Source organism: Notechis scutatus, chromosome 3, assembly GCF_049901735.1.
Source record: "Notechis scutatus isolate UNSWTSFEM ecotype Mainland chromosome 3, rNotScu1.2, whole genome shotgun sequence".
In the NCBI taxonomy this organism is placed as follows: domain Eukaryota; kingdom Metazoa; phylum Chordata; class Lepidosauria; order Squamata; family Elapidae; genus Notechis; species Notechis scutatus.
In genome coordinates, this window is record NC_142011.1 from 56,487,139 (window position 1) to 56,506,639 (window position 19,501).

The 19,501-nt window shown below is 38.5% G+C and overlaps 1 protein-coding gene across 8 annotated transcripts in view; it reads left to right on the plus strand.

Annotated features, from left to right (window-relative positions):
• The window catches only part of PTPRF (protein tyrosine phosphatase receptor type F), a 588,039-nt gene that overhangs the window by 562,217 nt on the left and 6,321 nt on the right, over nt 1-19,501 (plus strand). For all 8 annotated transcript variants that reach the window (XM_087960145.1, XM_026665718.2, XM_026665721.2 and 5 more), the window contains 7 exons: nt 3,633-3,756; nt 5,254-5,429; nt 10,451-10,570; nt 12,123-12,277; nt 13,534-13,819; nt 15,651-15,829; nt 17,498-17,624. In XM_087960145.1, coding sequence (XP_087816271.1) covers nt 3,633-3,756; nt 5,254-5,429; nt 10,451-10,570; nt 12,123-12,277; nt 13,534-13,819; nt 15,651-15,829; nt 17,498-17,624 — 1,167 coding nt within the window. The remainder of the gene's footprint in view (nt 1-3,632; nt 3,757-5,253; nt 5,430-10,450; nt 10,571-12,122; nt 12,278-13,533; nt 13,820-15,650; nt 15,830-17,497; nt 17,625-19,501) is intronic.

A 19,501-nucleotide genomic window follows, 5' to 3' on the forward strand; every position in this document is an offset into this window, starting at 1 on the left:
CTTAGACCCCATTTGACAGCAGAACAAGGTCTCTGGCATTTCTGAGAGCTCCCTCAGATGCTACTTGTCACTTTAAGAATTCAGCACATCGGAGAGCAGTGCTGTACTACCAGAGTACAAGTCTATTATTCCACCCCTCTTCTTTCTGCTTTGCATACAGGACATTCATTTAAGTCCACAGCAGACAGGCAGATCTCATTTGTGAAAGCTGATGGGAAAATACACGAGTAGCAACAAGCTTTTATGATAAGGAGCATTTGGGGTTGTGAAATCTTCAGTTGCATTTTGCATGCAGGTGTCTGGATTCATTCCCCCAGTGTGTGTACATTTATTCAATTATATAAAAATTGCCAAAAACATGACTGCTTCAGTAGAAGTTTTTTTTATTATGGGTTGTAGGAATAATGTCCTATGATTGACTCCTTGTTTGAGCGGTTTCATGGTTAGTGGTTGGGTTGACAGAGATGCTGTCGTAAAGAGACATGTTGGACTCGTTAAAACCACGTCTTGGAATGAGAGCTTAAGGAATTATGTGTTCAAGTTTTCAAAAAAAAAAATTCAATATCCCACCAAACAAAAGGTAGTTTGGTGGGTGGGGAGTTACTTGGTTTGACCCATCTGTAAAAGAAGCACATAATGGTCTTCAGGTGCATTCTAAGCAGCCTTCCTTCTCTGGGTTATTTACTCATTTGTTTGTGTTAAAGGGAAAGCAGGTGCACATTAATTCATCAGACTTTAAATCATTTCACTACTAAATGAGTCACTCATTTGCAAGCGAATTTAATTAGCACCTCTTCGAAGCCAGGTGGAATCTTTCTCCTGCCTTTCTCACCTGTTTGCATTCTTATGGACTTGTTAATGACAGCATAGTCAAGGATTTTACACTTTGTCCACAGCAAGACAATTGGTGTAATGGCATTGCTGGGAATTGGGAATGGATGGTTGATTTGTGCCACCTTTCCCTTTCTTTCCAACACATTGCAGCAATTTTAGTGTGACTTGATACGGAGGTGAGTTTTGTACTTGTATTCTAACCTTTCTGGGTTTGAAAAAAGCCTGTGAAATGGCTCTGAGAGACGTTATCACTTCTTACATACTTGAAAATAATGAAATTCAGTTATACTAGGTATTTTGAATATAAGAATTTGTATGAGACGGAGTTACTTAAGTGTCTGCAGAAGTTTTTTGACATTTAGGAAACAAGATGAGGTAACAAAGTTCTGAATTTGAACATATTATATAGTATATCCCAACTACTGAAATGTAGTTTGAGATATAATTGTGTTCATTAAGTTTATTTTAAACTGTCCATCATTCTTTATGTCAGATTTCAGATGGCCTCCATTTTTTGTGTTAATTTGGAGATGTGAGATACCTGTCCAAGAGCAAAAGCTTTCTGTCAGAGATTTATTACAAATTGGGAACTTCCTTTTATGAGGAAACACTGCCATTTTATTATAAGCTGAAAGTGACATGGGCAAAGAATATGTGCATTCAAGAGATCTGTACTTTACATCATATTGATTACCATAATAAGGAATAGCATGATAGATATGTGAGTAATATAAATAATTATATGATTTTTCATGGTCAGATTCACAATTTCACTATATTAGGGTAGGAGAGGTTTCTCCAATAAATCCATTTTTGCCACTGTCCATCTAACCATATCATGGCTGTTTATTTTCTCATCATGTTGGCTGAAAAAAAATGCATTGTTACTCTAGTCTTCTCCCCCCCTCTTTGAGGATTAGAAGAGTTAGAAAGAGACAACAGGGAAATATTGGCTGAATATAGAAGGATGACCTGGTTGAGCCTTCATAAAATTCTATGGATGAAATATAGCTTTTTCTATAAAAGTTTTATCTAGAACCACCCCTGGACCTGCCTCTGTCAGTTGGGAGATGTGCTTAATACGACTACAGGCAGCTATAAAAATTTATCTGTCACTTTGCACTGCCCGCTTATTATATTGATAATAGTTTATTTTCTTCTTGCATTTCCCAAACCGTTTATTAGCCACGTTATGATGTCCTGTCCTTCCTACTGAAGTTGTGAAAATCCTTTTTATATATCCAATTGCTGTTCCTTGAAATGGAAATCCTTTACAATTGATGTGGAGATGTTCAATTTTTCCGGAAGGGCATCTTTAATATCTTGAACTTGGCCATCATTCTTTCTGTTGATACCGATACGTGTACTGTTTGTTAATAAAGCTTGGCGGTGCCATTTTGGAGGAACTTATAAGCTTTCGTGTTGTGTATGTTAAGGAAACATCAGGCCCTTAAAGAAGAAGAGATTTATCCCTATTTCTATCTTTAAGGACTTCAGAATTGGTCAGAGGCTTAGGCTTTGTAAAATGGAAATGAGAGCAGAAATCTCACAGAAACCTCCTTCTTACTTTACACAAGGGAACCCAAAGAATTGTACTGCCACAAAGTAGACACTTTGCCTTCAAATTTGGCCATGCAGGGTTAGAAGACTACAGATGATGCTGGGGAATTGTATACAACCTATGGACCTCCCTCAATATATTGGAAATAACCTAAATGTATACTATGGTAGTTGATTTTGTTACTTGGGGATCTACCTTAGTGTTTCTGTTGTCATTTCTTTGCTGTTTAGTTTCCTGGCATATAATCTTCTGGCTTATTGGAAAAATGACTGATACTTCTCTTTTATAGTAGCTGAGATAAGCAAATAAGGGATTTGGTTCTGGTATGAATGTTGAACAGCAAATATTTGATCTAAGGACCTGGATTGCTGTTTCTTTGCTGGCAAGTGTTGCAAGAAATGATTTGTGGGGAAAGAATAGCAGTTGGGAGAGATGATTTATCCACTGAATAGTACATTCCAAGATGCTTATTCCAGGATGAATATTGAATGTTTGCCATGCCAAGTTAGGTAAAGCTATAAGAGAGGTTGCAAGCTAGCAGTTCATTTTCCATGTATGCATAAATACATATACACAAATACATATACACAAAAATACATATACACAAACAATCCATTTTTGTGTTCACTGATCATCACATCCTCATTTCATTCCTGAGATATTCTTATCTATGTATATCTATATGTGTGTGTGTGGCCTGTGTGCATACACGCTTCTACTCTTAATTCTCTTTTTTTAAAAAAAATATTTGGAAAATTAGCCTTTAGGCATCAAAAAGTGCTAATTGTACTATATTTTCAGCTATATTCCATATGAAAATTTACTGATATGAGACAATATCCAGCAATTCATACCACGTCTGTGTTCAGGGTTTAGATGTTAGAGAATTCTATCATGTGATAGAAACACTAAATGTTGTATTTAACTGGCAAAGGGCCTTTTCTTAAAATTACTGTTGTTTATTGTCTAACATAAATGGAAGTTGTAATAAGATTGAATGTCCCACCGAGCAAATAAATTCTCTAATCATCAATCACATAACACATATGAAACTTATATTTACTCAGTGTATTATTCTATACTGTTTCAACATTGAGAAAATGTATAAGAGTTGGAAAAGTAATAAATATGCTGCATATATGAGTGGGAATGTGTGTGTGTGTGTGTAAGAGAGAGAGAGAAAGGAGAAAAGACACTTAGTCTTCTATTTTTATTTTTTTTATCATTTGTCTTGTAGTCCATTGATCCTGGGCAACAGTTCACCTGGGAGAACTCCAACTTGGAAGTGAACAAACCAAAGAATCGCTATGCAAATGTGATTGCCTATGATCACTCTCGGGTCATCTTGACCTCCATTGATGGTAAGATTATTAACAGCTACTTTCATTAATAAACTGCAGCATCAGACAAGAGGTTTTGAAGTTTCTGCAGGGTAGTGTGGAATCAATTATAATCTGCCCAACTTTGATTACAAAATATAAGATAGCAATAAGGCTGCAACACTGTCAAGAATCTAGGTTGATCAGCTGATGCAGCTGAATGAATGGGCACTAGGACTCCATAATCCATGCTTTTTGATAATTACTAATCACATTTCACAATACTCAACGTCATACTTATACCTGAAAAACTTACATGAGGCTGAAAAAAGTGCATATATACTGTAGAAAGAGTGCTTTTCTCATACATTCTCTAACACTTGCGTTATTTTATAGCATAGTGTGTTAATGTATAGGTGTTTGATCCAAAGATTGTTTGCTACTGAATTGATCAGTATATTTATTTTATTGATTTTAGGAGATTTATATTGCTGCCTATTCGCACATGGCGACTCAAGGTGGCTTACAAAAATATATGTGTACGTCTGTGGTTTCAATGAACATTACCTTGTGAATCTAAAAAGTGCATTTTTTATAGTATGCATTGCTTTCTTAGCCACATTATATGAGAGAATTAATGGACAGCCATTCCTATTGCCATATCTAGAAGTTTTAGATCCAGATGTCTGAGCAACCTATGATTTCCCAAATACTGTAACTCCGTGTCATATTTTCACTATCGTGAAATTATGTAAGGACAGAAATTAAAGTCTTCCAATGAGTATTTTTCTATCAAATTTATTTCTTAAATTTATACCACTCAAGTCCCAAATCATTTGATTCATTCAGTCTGTTGTAATATTGTATTTGACAAAACAATAGTTGGGTTAGGGAAAGAAAAGAGATGTGACTTACTAGGTTACTTTCTACTTCTAATAAGTGTCCTTATTGTTTTATATTTAAAGCCAGTAATTCCAAAATGAATGTCAGGTTGCAAAATTGTGATCTTCATGGAATATGTGCTCAAAAATCAACTCTGCCTTTATTTGAAAGAGCTATTTATTCATTTCTTCCAGATGGATTTCTAGAAATATTGTTGTTTAAGAGACTTAGGTTGCACAGTTGTCCTAACTAATAACTAATAATAACTAATAACTAATCTTTGATTTTATGTTGTTACATTAACAAGGCACAAAAATAATGGCATAAATCTTTCTTTGGCCATGAGTGCCTCCGGAATGAGTGAGGATATGTGTCCTATTCCACACTATTTCCTTCTTATATAATGTCAATTTGCATTCTATCAAGAGCTACTTACTTCCTTGTTTACTGCATTTATACACTGCTGCACTCCTATAGGAGTCCTGTAAGATAATATACATTAAAATCAATCCAAACACCACAAATAAAATTAAAATCAAATGTTAACACCAGCATCCTTATAATCTTTTCTCTTTTCTCTGAATGGGTCAGGATTCTGGCTGTCAATTTCCTTTCTCACATGCCTGAAGACTCATTCCCTTTTTTTTTGTCATGCAGGGGTCCCTGGAAGTGACTATATCAATGCCAATTACATTGATGGCTACCGCAAACAGAACGCTTACATTGCTACACAGGGGCCACTGCCTGAGACACTCAGTGACTTCTGGAGAATGGTATGGGAGCAACGTACAGCGACAATCGTCATGATGACACGACTGGAGGAAAAGTCTCGGGTATGAACAAACTTAGTCTCTCCCACTGACCATAAGAGCTTCAGGGAGTTGTAGTCCGTGTTGATACTGGGAATGCAGTGCTACCATGAATACTAGCAGCTTTATTATATTAGGACTCTAATGGCAAATCTTTGGTAAAACCACAACTGTGCAACATTGCAGGAAAAAGGGAGGGGGGGAAATAATGTATGGTACCAACATGTCCATCATGGAATTTCCATCTAGTTCTTTAGTGAATGATTTATAAGTAGTTTTATGAGATTAATTTGTCATCTATGCTATGTCTCAATTCCTAATCTGAACGGCCAGGGTAAGATTCTTATTTATGGAATACCACTATAAGTGATAGAATCACAACATGAATAATTGGGGGAATTAATGGTCTGAGTTCATCTCACTCGTTATGAAATTCAAAAGCATTCAAAGGAGAGGAAGGAAATATATCTAGAGTAGTAAATTCCACACTTTTGGCATAATTGACTCCATACACTGGGAAGCAAATCATCAGAGCAGGGTTGTGTGTATCAGTTATATATAATCTATATTTGGAAATGTGTGGTAGAGAGAAGCAATCTCCACGTATAAGCCATTCTGCAGATGTCTTCCACTGTGTCTGGCACCCAAAATTATAGCCATATTAAATTCTGACTTCCGTGCACAGTTTGAATGTGTAAAAAGGATTTATTTGCCTTAAGGCCTCTGAATGGAAGACGCCTATGTTTCAGAATATCCTTGCAAAACATGGAGCTCAATTGGAGATCCTGGGCAGAGAGTTCTTCAGAAGATAGCATCTCTTGTAATGAGCACAGAATACATTATGTTTCCATGCCAACCACAGGACTGTGGTGCACTCATTTCTTTAGTCAAATACATTTGAGTAAGGCAATAGAGATAGCGAATATTCAGGGAACAGCTAAATAAAGGCGGCGAATATATGTGGAAGGAGAGCAAGGCATGCAACCATATATCCTAAGCTTTGCTGAATTGATGCTGAAAGGAGAATGCCACTTCGTGTCACAAAAATACTACAGAACTGCAAAAAGTACATTGGGAAGAGCCTGTATTTCTATCTCAGGTTGAAAAAGTGTTTGTCCTGATGAACAGCAAACACTGTTCAAGAGAATATATTTTGGGGTGTCATGACTAGTGCCCATTTATTGGTCAGTTCCTTTGTGTGTTAATATACCCTGATTTTAAAAAGAATTTGTACATGCTGCATCATAAAATTCTAGTGCGGGTGTTGTAATAAATCAGCTATACATTTTTGAAAAAATGTTTTAAATTGACTTAAGTATATAAATGCATAACTATCATCTTTAATAGGTAACGTCAACCTTTCAGTGAGGTTTTTTTTCTAATCAGTCCTGGTCTATCACTCACAATCTCATAAATCTCTCCCTTGTCAGTAATCTTTTGTTCCAAGCGAAATACCCCTATTTTTTAAGCTTTATTCAACTAAAGATAGTCTATATATGCTGTTGTTTTTCTACTCATCTTTTATGCATGTTCTGCAGTGGTACCCTTTGCTGTTTTAAGGTGGGGCAAGCAGAATGATATGCAGTCATCCAGAACACTACCGTGTGTATGGTGAAGATGAAAGGGGTGGGAAGAGAGAAAGCATTGTAATAAGCCTATTCTAGCAAAACAATGGCAAGAAATATTAAAACATAAAAAATAAGGCCCCATTTCTTAATGTGACATCTGGTTGTGCTTTAAACATATCAAAATGCTGATAGCTTTGTGTCTTAAAGAGTTTGAGTATGAAGTAAATGCCCCACAAGCTCCAGTAATTTAAGCACTTCCATTGCTGCTGCTAATTGCATTTAAGCAGTAGCCATATTATTTGCTTGCACTTTATTAATTAGGCTTTATTAGTTTAGAAGAGTGCTTAGAATGTTTGCAGATGAATTAAAAGAGAAATAGTCCCCTCCCCTCTTTTGGCATGTGTCAGACTACGTGAATATCCAAAGTCCAGCCAGTTTGTTTGGGGGCTGCCCAGCTATCAGAAGATGCCCCATAGAGTGTGTTTCTCCAAGATAACATGTTTTGTAAGGCCCTTTGGGCACCTGTCTCTGCTTCCTGCCTTGTTGCTGTTGAAATGCACATTATCTTCTGGTAGCACATTTCCTATCCTTCGCTCTCCTAATTACTTCCTCGGAGATGGGAGGATGCAGTAGCACCCTTCAGGTGACATACTCCACCAAGTTAGCCTGCCCACCCACTCAGCCAAGTATAGTGGGGGAAGAGTGCTTACCCATATGTTCCTCTGCACTTAATGGAGTTAACACCAGTACTCATTAGAGGTCTGCTTGCCTTTGCCAGCAGTTCCAGATACAATACGGTTCCTATAGAACGGAAACTCCCACCTAGGGGACTCTGTCTTTGAGGAATCATAATAGCCTTAGAATGGAATCAGTCAAAGAGGCACTGAAGAGCTAGAAGCAAAGCATGAACTAAAAGCCTCATCCCTGCCCCTGGGAGCTTTCTAATGAGAGGATGCACATTTAAACAACTTCTGAGCATCTTTTCAGTGCTCATTCAAGCTTGACCCTTTTCTTTTCTCCCAGCATGAGGGCTTCTTCCCAATCCAGGAGTTTTGAAAGCTGTTTCAGACAAATGCTAACAGGTGCAGTCATTCTCAGTCCTAGTAATGCTTTGTCCTTGAATTGTTGAGCTTCAAATATTTTCCACACCTTGTGAAATAGCAACAGTCCTGGAAAAAGATCTGTGAGCTGCTTGCTATTCATGACTTGAAAATCCTAGCATGATGGGATAGGGGCATCATTTTTAGTTATCATGTATACTACATAAGAGCTGCAAAGAGCAGATACCTTTTTACATCCAATGCCTTTGCAGTTGGCAACCAAATCAGCATATATGCCATCTCTAAGGCTCTTTCGAATGCAAAATTAATCCAGGCTATCTTTCATCCCTGTCTCTCTTCCAGTTTCGATATCATTTAATAAATACAAAGTCCAAATAAATTAGATTTTCCCAATTTGCAGACTGCAAGCTTTAGAATGAATCTAGGTAGAGTTGTGAATCGAACTAGCTCTTCTCCCATTGTTAAAACTCTGTATGGAAGCCTCCTTATTCTCCCAGCAACTGAGGGACCACTGGGCTGCTAGCTGTAAATGAATTCCCAGGTTGTGAGCGTTCCTGACATTAATGAGAAGTGAGCAGTGCCAGAAGAAGGGCTCTCTTATCTGGTTTAGTGCCATCCTGCATCAGCTTCAGCATAAAATTTACAGAGCTTGAAAATGGGGCATAAACATTATGGGTAAATTTGGCAGAAAATGTGAGTGACTCTTATCTGGTCATGAATAAATAATTTTCAATTACCAGCTAGGGCGTTCTATTAAACCCTGGGATAGATTACTTCAAAGTTTGTTTTATGCTTGTATATTCACAGTAATACAATTTCCCTGGAGAAAGAGTGGAAAAGAAGGCCCTTGCTCAAATTATTGCTTTGGGCTTCATGTTATATCATTACATATGTAAAAAGCTCTTCACTGTCCAGGCTGAACATAGAATTCCAGATAACCACAGAAAACAAGGTGTTCTAAGTTCTAGGATGCCCTTTCATTTTTCATCCAGGATGAAATTATAAGGCTCACTCTTTAAAAATGTTGACTATTAAAAAGCAGAACATCATTGATTCCCAATTAGCGTGTTGTTAACTTTCTCCACATGCCCTGTATAATTACATTTACTCTTTCTTGATCAGAGTATTTTATCCTATTTTAATCAAATATTGATTCATGTCATGTGCTTGAGCTATTTCTGAATGTTATGTCTGTGGTCTTGACTTCAAAAATGTGTAAATGGACAAGACAGAGAGAGATCTAGAAAAATAGAAAGCAGAGGGCAAGATATGTTTGGGGAAATTTCAGCATGCATGAATGTTTTGAAATATGACAGTTGAACACAGAGAAATATAGTCCATATTTTGCTACTTCCACCTGACCTGGAATGGGTTGTGCATACAAGAGCCTACTGCTGCTAGTTCTTCTCATTAGAAAGGACGGAGATAGACAAGCAAATCCGTAGTTGTGTTACGAGCAAAAAACATGCTGCTAGTTCCAGCTTAGTCTTTGCTGCTAGTTCCAGCTTTGACTATCAGTAATTGGAGGTGTGGAGGTATGAAAGAAAAACAGAGTAAAATGGGCACTATAGCCCGATTAGTTTCCTATTTTTTGGCCTTCCCAACTAAGGAGACTAATGACCTCAGCCAAGAATAGCCTTTTCGGTTATCCCTTGAAGGAACTTCTCCCTGTGTACACACAGACCAGACATACACTGGGCTTGTAGCAAAGGTAGCAAATCCATTCCACTCCTGAGCTTGTTGTTCTTGCTCACCTTCTTAAGTTTCCCTCGGTCAAGCTCTCTTGCTGTGAGTCACTGTTACACACCTGCAGTGTCTGGCCCATGTAAAGCACTGCCCTTCCTCTCACAACTGATACCTAGGGAAAAAAAGGCTGGCTACCTTATGCTAGGAACCTGAGCAGAATCCCAAGGAGAGGATTACAGGTTGGATACGGGCTTCCCACATTCACCCTGAGAAGAGGATAAATGAGTATGCTTGTCTACAGATACCAATCTTTCCAAAGAGCAGGGAAAGGACATAAAATTATATGGAAAGAAATTGCTTTTGAATTGACTATTTCTCTCAGTTTCTTTCTTTTATAGCTATTAGCATCCTTGCTTCTTAGCCCTGCCTCTGAACATCAAATATCTTTCTTTGCTCCCTGCCTGGCCATTTAGCCATATTGGTCTTATAAAATGAAGTGTGAGATATGACAAAAAGTATTCAATTTCTCTGTGTGTCTTGGCCAAATGCAATTTGGGTGCTTTGTGTTTCTGTATTTTATTCCCAAATATGTCTTCTTCTGTCAATCAATAAATTCTAGTAAATACAGGTAACATTTGAGAATTACAACAGGAGAAACGTATCTATGTTATGGAACCCAATGATAGCTACATTCCAGGCATTATCCATTCATTTGGGGTTTTTATTGCAGGTGAAATGTGATCAGTACTGGCCAGGACGTGGTACAGAGACCTATGGGTTAATCCAAGTGACTTTGCTGGATACGGTTGAACTTGCAACTTATACAGTCCGAACATTTGCCCTGTACAAGGTACTGGAAAAAGGGGGGAAATGAGTTATAATGGATGGATTTTTAAGAAAGAAGAGAAGGAATTACACGTTTATAACTAAGTGCAGTATAGATTTAAAATAACATGCTACAATCAATTATAGCATCGTAAAATAAAATAAATAAAATGGCCCATGACATATGGTAAGAATTCATTAATAAAAAGGCTGATAAATAGAAATCCCAGCCCCATAGGCAGTGTAGTCTTCCTTACTTCCCAAAGACACATTCATCATTTTTGTGTCCAATCAGTTTGAAAAAAGAATGGAACTGGACAACCCAATATCTTGTAAAAACTGTGTGTCACATGCATCATATGACTGTAAAGACTTTTACAGTGGCATGAATTTCAAGTCTGAAAAGCAAGCCAAGTATGTTAACATATTGTACAGGTCTCTTTCATTCACTGAAATTGAGACCAGCAACTCCATCACTAAATGATACAGCCATAAAGTGAAACATCATATGACCATGCTTAAGTTAGGTCCAGTGGTGGGAGTTCGCAGCCAGTTCGCACCACTTCGGGAGAACCGGTTGTTAACTTTCTGAGCAGTTTGGTGAACTGGTTGTTGGAAGAAATCATTAGGGCAGAGAACCGGTTGTTAAATTATTTGAATCCCACCACTGGTTAGGTCAGTTCCAGCTGCTCATTGCAGTTAAGCATACCATGTGACTGCTACTTCCTGCCAGCTACCCCATTGACTTTGCATGTTGGAAACTGGCTTGAAGGTCTCAAATGGTGATCATGTGACCACAGATTGCTATGACAATGATAAATATGCCAGTTGCTGAACATCCAACTCACAGTCAAGAGATTGTGGGTATGCTTCAACAGCCAGAAGTGTAAAGACTGGTCATAGATTTCTTTCTTCAGCATAGTAGTAACTGCAAATGGTCACTGTAACATCCATCGATAAGTGAGGACTATCTGTAATTAAATATGTAAATAGCCTGAGGAATATTGTTTTGAAATATTTAAAAGTAGTTCCTCAGATATTGTCAGTCTTACTAGATAGACCAAGAAATCAAATTCTACTGGAAGTCTGAAACTATTTTTAGTGAGATTGGCTATAATAACAGAATCTTATAAATCTGATAATGCTATACTTTGTCCTATTTACGCTTCAGTGAATTAGGAAGTCATGTACTTGAGCTATTTCTGAATGTTATGTCTGTGGTCTTGACTTCAAAAATGTTTTAGCCCCTTTTGCCTTAGTAACAATTCCTGCACATCTCTGTTAAGACCATCTTCCTTTACTGTCTGTATATATGGTCTTCAGAATTGCATAAGTATTCATAGTACAGGCACTAGAAAATTCATTGAACAACAAATCACAGCAAGGATATACAAGAATATTTTTTTTAAAAAAATAGAACTAAATGATACAGAAAATAAGCATGTAGTAAAAGAGAAGATGTGCAATCATCTGGCATGTTGAAAAGACCTTAGTACTCTATGGTACATGAGTGCCAAATCAAGGAATTCATCTGCTGCCCATTAATTCCAGCTAAAGTATTTTGGCTTTATCTGCAGAACGGTTCCAGTGAAAAACGGGAACTGCGACAGTTTCAGTTTATGGCGTGGCCTGACCATGGTGTGCCAGAATATCCTACTCCTATTTTAGCATTCTTGAGACGAGTAAAAGCATGCAATCCTTCAGATGCTGGCCCAGTGGTTGTACATTGCAGGTACGGCTGATTCCTACACATGTAAATCTATGATATTAGATAACTATCAGATAATACAATGGGGGGAAACTATAAATCTCTGTATTTTGGCAATGCTGTATACTTGGGGATTTTACAGGCAACCTACTGCTACAGCAAGAATAGCATTGGCATTGTAATTCCCCTGCTAATATATACAACTGTATATTCAACTATATATTTTATAGTCAAAAGTTTTTGACCCAATGTTTTCTTTTTTAAAAAAACACATTATTAGAAACAATTAAGTATTAATATTGGAACTTTGGAATAAAATTCTACATATGCATCAAGTAGCACTAGACCATCTCACTGAACTTATGTACATGTGAATCTTCACAAAACATGCCATTGTTACTATTACTGTGTTTCTTCTATTTTTCATTTAAAATTGAAACATGAAAACAAATAGAAACCTCACTAAAACAATAAGATGAAATATCCCAAAAGCGGACATGCACATGGTGGTAAAACGATCATGACAACAGAAAAACCTATTGGCATCGCTTTGCATGTACGTAAAAGCACAAAACTCTGGGCATTATCTAAGTATACACGTACACACTATTTGCATGCATAGTGATAAATTCTTATGCTGCAGTTTGGAGCTAAAAAAAAAAAAGTGCTTCAGCCATAAACTTTAGTTCACTAGGAATTGGCACCTTATCCAGCCAGTGATTTATCTCTTGCAGCTGAGTGGGAACTATTACTGAACAAACCTCTTCATCATTGCAGCTTTCACAAACTCCTTAGAAACGGTATTTAATGTTCTCTCTTCATGCTCTGGTTCAGATGGGAGTCATGTATAATTAACAGATACTCTCTCCCTATTAAAATCCTGTAAAGAATTGCACACGGGCAGCTGCAAGGAAATGTCCTGCTGCAGAATTCTTCCCTGTCAGATACCGTATCTGTTGCTTGTTGATGGGTTGTCAGTTGTTTATCCCATAAGGACTGCCATCACTCAGTAAGATTAGGTTACACTGGCCTTCCACAGTAAAGATGCTTATGTAAAATAAGACATAGAATTGCTCAGAAGTTCAGCATCCTAGCAGGTTATATTTTATTTCCAAAGGTCAATCTGTTTCCTATAAGAACTTCTAATAATACCTAAAATGTATGTAAAGGTGACCTTGAAAATAAGCTATTCTTGCATCATACTAGGAAAAGATTCAGTATATCTAGAGCATTGCCACTGTGCAGAGCCCAATTTCATGCTTTATGCCTTGCTTTTACAGTGCTGGTGTAGGCAGAACAGGCTGCTTCATTGTAATTGATGCCATGCTTGAGAGGATGAAGCATGAAAAGACAGTGGACATCTATGGGCATGTGACATGCATGCGCTCACAAAGAAACTATATGGTGCAGACTGAGGATCAGTATATCTTCATCCACGAAGCCTTGCTAGAAGCAGCCACTTGTGGAAACACCGAGGTGCCTGCCCGCAATCTCTTTGCCCATATCCAGAAACTGAGTCAGGTACCTCCAGGTGAGAGTGTCACAGCAATGGAACTAGAGTTTAAGGTGAGTAAAAGATTATTTGCAATGTGTACCTGTGCATGTAAAATCTATAGAGCAACTATAGGATTAGAGAAGTTGCTTGTTTGTCATTTCTCACTGACAATTTATTCCTGGATGAAGGAAGAGAGTTTTCTAAGGATAATGGTCCTTTGGTATATTACACTTGTAGAAAGTGTTAAAATACATTTGGATGCAGAGTAGTGCGCATTCAAACATATCTGTCCTGTACTTCAACATATCTGTCCTGTCCTGATACACTTCTAGAAAAGTATATAGGAAGGCAGATGAAAATGAAGTTCTCAGCGTCACTAGCAGCTGGAGCTATATCCAGAACCCAGTGGAAATTGGGGTATTCGTGATCTCACTAAGAAAAGCTTATTTGGACATACTTTTTACTTTAAGCCCTTGAGAAATCAAGCAATTCCAATGCCTCTTGCCTTCGTGGTCAGGGCTTGTCAGCATTTTTTTGCATCTGTAGTAGTTTCATACCAGTATCCATTACAGCTTTGATAATAGTTAAGAGCTCTATTAATTCTCTTAATATGTGTATTTGCTCAGAAAAGACTATAGATACAAATAGTTTTATAGTCAACAAAATTATTTATTGTGCAAGCAGCAGAAGGCAAAATCAGTGCAGAAGTCTGAACTTGGTTCTCCTAACCCTACTCCATTTACTCATCCTCTGTTTCCGGGCTTAGTCCTTTCTATAGCCAGAGGAAGACGTGAATGGATGATGGCTAACAACAGCTCTTGGTTTTTTTCCTATAAATGCTAGTCCTATGAAAGGTCAGCAGGAGCAAGCGCCATCAGAACAGTTGGGTGTCTGATTCTGCTTTAATGAGAGTTAGGAGACGGGTGCAAGATTCAGCAAAGTCTCTTCTTCCTTCCATTACTACCATTCCCAGAGAGGAGAAAAGGAAAGAGCAAGGCAAGAGAGCCACCAATACTCATTTTTATAACATTTCCCTTTCTAACTATGATAAGTATTTATTTTAATGTCAGTCTACCATTTCTAAGTGACTCCTGCTATTAGCAGTTAGCAGTGATAAGAGCAGGGACATAAAACCAGGGGACTTGACAGTAGATTCCAACAACTTCCAGAAATACAAATACCACCCTTAACCTCTAAAAGTGACTTGGTCTTAGGCTCAAGAATCACAGATGGATGGATGGAGAATGCTTCTAAAATCTAATCCAAAATCTCAAGCTTGACTTTGCATTAGATAAAAAGCAAAAGAATTTCTCTTGCCTGCTTTCCAGGCATTTCCTTTGTGATGGAGCACATGAGTAGTTTTCTGGCAAATAAACTTCCACAGAACTAAGAGCAGGAGCAGCCAGGCATATGGATATTCATATATCTTCCTGTACCTGGGTAAGGATTGGGAAACCTTTAAAAATAATGGATAGGAGGCTTTGGGCTGTTTGGAAGACATTGCGCAATTAGTATCAGACCGTATTGCCGAATAACAATATTGTGCAGTGCTGATACATACATAGATCAAATTTGGGCCCGTTTTCATGATTTTTTAGATGAGCAAGATGTGTTGAGGTGCTCATCTAAAAAATATAAAGTGGGAATGCGATGGTTATGCTTTCCAGTCTTAATGGTACAGTGGCTCAGCAACAAATTCTTAGCAGCTTTCCAGTATGAGCAAGAATATTCTCCTTGATGGAATTCATGCTAGTGATTCTTACCTAAACAAGTTCTATCATCTCTTCAGATAATCTTTTTTTCTGTATTAAATGTGAAAAATTGTACCTGATGTTGAGAGACCTGTTGCTCCTGAAGTGTTGCATCTGATTTTTCCTGCCAATTTGTCACTTCTCTTCACAGCTCCTCGCCAATTCCAAAGCACATACCTCACGATTCATCAGTGCCAATCTTCCATGCAACAAATTCAAAAACCGCCTAGTGAATATCATGCCCTATGAGCTGACACGGGTTTGCCTGCAGCCAATCCGGGGTGTTGAAGGTTCAGATTATATCAATGCTAGCTTTGTAGATGGTTACAGGTAAAGTATGCCGTCCTGTTCAAAGTCTGAATCTCTTTTGTGATGTTCACTCTTGCTTCTTTAATTTGGACACTTCTGTCAAGCAATGCTGAGAGAACAACAACATGCATAATCAGTCAGGTTCATGGCACGTATATTAAACTACTTTTTCTTAGTGGTTTTGCTCTTCCTACCTTCTCCGTTCAAGCTTTATTATCTAGTTAACGGAGAAATACTGGTTTCAGCGTTTTTCGTTTTCCTGTAGTCAACACACTGTAGGCAGCTTACTACATAATTCATTCTCCAATATATGCACACCTTACTTGTCAGATCTCCTTCCAGCAGTGCAGTACAAGCAGATGAGCCCCTTCCTACCACTTGAAAGATTTGATGCAGAGCATTTGGCCCAAGGAAAAAAATCAGGCTGCAGAGCAGTTTACCTACAGTAGTGAATTCAGAGATATTTCATGGGATAATCATTTCTGCGTAAGGGGAAGAAGCGCTGACCTTTATTTTATTATCTCCCTCCCCCACCCCTTCCCGATATCTGATGGGCTGCAAAAGCAGAAATGAATTGGCAATATGAAGGTTGACTTTAAAAAAAGACATGGTGGGCAGAGAGCTAGGAACATGAAAGAAGTTTCCACCCCAGTAGAGTAGGGTGGGAAGTTTCCACTCTATGGGGTGGAAACTTCAGCAGACCTCTGAGCTGTGCTAAAGTTAGAAATGTAGAAGAGTTACTGATGATGACTCAGTTATCCTGCCAATAACCCTATGAGCTGCCACCTTATTTTTATTTATTTATTTATTTATTAAATTTATATGCCCCCCCCCCACCAATAAAGCAACCGTAGTTGGTGTGATACACTTTAATGTATATAGTGCTAAAATAGAAAGGCTACTATTGAGAGAGGACTATTGAGCGCCTGCCAAACTGGAGGAGATAGCATTTCATGTCTTACCTAAACTGTCCCTGAGGGCTCCCATTTATCTCTTCTCATCTTTCTATTTGAAGTGAGCAATCATTCTCCACCTTATCAAAAGGGATCAACTGGCCCAAGGTGCATTTTTATTTGTTTCTTCTCCCCTCACCCACGCTGTGCTCCCACCTTTTACGATGTCTTATAAATCCACTATGGAGCAGCTTGCATCTCTGTCCTGCATCATTACAGCTGTCCTATACCAGATTCATTAATTTTTAGCACCACTGGAGAGATCAAATGAGGAGCCTAAGGTTATATACGAGGATCTGTAGTGCCCCATAGTGGTAAAATAAAAGTATCACAACCTCAGTTATAGATTTGGCTGGATTTGCATTCTTTTTTAATGTCACAGTGGAATCTAGACCTTTATCCCTGACCTCACAAGACTTAGATTTTGGGATGCTTTAACAGGGAATTCCCTGTTATGCATGCAGATGTTCCATGATTTCTAGTTTTGCTGAATCTAGATTTTGTGATGTTAGATCTCCAACTACATGACTGAAATTTTGGCAGCATGATTTCACCAATAGTACAGGTTTCCTGCCATTTTGAAGAAATAAATGAAAATAATTACAACATAAGCCCTAAAATATTTAGCAAACTGTCAAACACTGCCCAAACCTGACCTAGATGTATGTTACAGTCTCCTTCCCATGCCAGAAGTGCCAGAGTTGGTCACTAATCTGAACTCTTTGATATCTTGCAGACAACAGAAGGCTTACATCGCCACACAGGGACCTTTGGCTGAGACTACAGAGGATTTCTGGCGAATGCTGTGGGAACACAACTCCACCATTGTAGTGATGCTGACAAAACTGCGAGAAATGGGGCGGGTTAGTAAGCATCCTATGTTCTATAGGGAAATTTGTACTACAAAACCTAATCTTGCATAAAGAGATTCCGGATTTAGTTATTATTACTAATGTAATGAATTTATATGGCTTCCCAACTTATACACAGGAACCCTGGGTGGCTTGCAACATTAAAACTCTGCTATATAAAACCATAAAACCCAACTCATCCTCCATGGCAGCAGGAACACAAATAAACCACTTGATCGGCTCCATCCAGAGGTGTGATTCAACCGGTGTAACAACCGGGTCGGTGCATTTGCTACTGACCTTCTCCAGCAATCCCTGCGTGTTAAACAGCTGATGCGCAGCAATCCGCTGTGCCACTCAAATCAGCTGAACTTGAAAAACAGGATATAAAGCACAGCCTAGAGCCCTGGCAAGCGGGCAGACCCAACAGCTGATCGTCAGAGCAAACCGAACTGGTTTGCCCCCAGCTGATCCTCTGAGCTACTGGTTCGCCTGAACTGGGACAAACTGGTAGAATCCCACCCCTGATTCCATCTCCATTCAGGATCCCCAGGCCTAGTGATAAAACCACATCTTCAGATGCCTTTTGAAAAAGCAGCAAGGTGGGGGCCAATTATACCTCTATCGGAATTATGTTCCATAAGGAAGGAGCCACCAATGAGAAGGCCCTTATTCGTAGTCCCACCAGTTGTACATCCCTAATAAATGGGATCTGCAACATACCCTGCCTTACAGTCCTGTCTGATTCATGGACAGGTAATTCAGCTGAAAATGCTTTCCCTCATCAGAACTGAGGACAGGTGAATCAATAAAAGGTAGAGAATGTGACACAAAGGCTTCAGGGTTGATAGATTCTGCTGGGGTTCCAAAAGATCTGTCCCCTGAAATCATCTGAGAAAGCAACCTCTCATCCAGCATTTCTCAGGGCTGGCCTCACCTTGTGGAAATTGCCTCAAGTACTAAATCTTGAAGAAGGGAGACCTTACTATTGTTCAAAGTAAATAAAACCAACCAAGTAAATTGTGCCTGTTATTGATGCATAGTTACTAAGGGAGCATAAACTAGTAGATAGGAGAAGGTGAGTGGAAATAGTAGTAAGCATTAGGAGCTGCTGGAAAGCCTCTGTCAGGACTCCACCATGCACCCCCATTCAAATTATAAGTTTCTAGCCGCAAAGGGGTATCTTTTTGGTTGACAGCCTCTAGTACTTATCTAACACATTCTCCATGAGCCTGGATTGATTTAACACCACTTTGTGAGGGATCCTCTTGTGAAACTCCTACTTCTCCAAATTCACTTGAAGAAAACAGGCAGTCAACTTGATCACAAACAAAAGACAAAATAATACTAGGAGCCACTTAGTCCCTTAGGATGGTGGTATGTTCTCTTGTCAGCTTCTGCTATCACTCTATTTGTTGCGTTACATTGAGCATTGAGAGCCTCCAAAGCTGGCGGAGAAAAGTGGCTATAACCTATATCATAAAAGAAAGACAATAACCCTTTTAGGCAGCATTCAGAAAAAGCAAACAAATAGAGGAGGTTTTGTATTTAAGCAGAAATGAGTTCCTCTCAGACACACAGAGAAGTGAGGGATGCCTGATCTTCTAGTTAGTCAGGATACTCTTGACTTAGAGCTAGTACTCTGTCAGTGTCTCCATCTCAAATGGGTATAGCCATGCACATTACTGAAAAAATTATTGATCAGAGAAAAATGTGGTTGAGTTGCAAAAGCTGCTTTTTAAGTTGTTCTTCAATTCTCTAAGTTTGTATGACCCAGGACTGTTGATTCAGTGGTTTGGAGAACTTCCTTGTACTACATAGATCACAATAAGCTCCCAACCACAATGAATTCAGAAGTTTTTCATCTAACACATTATAGGCATGAAATC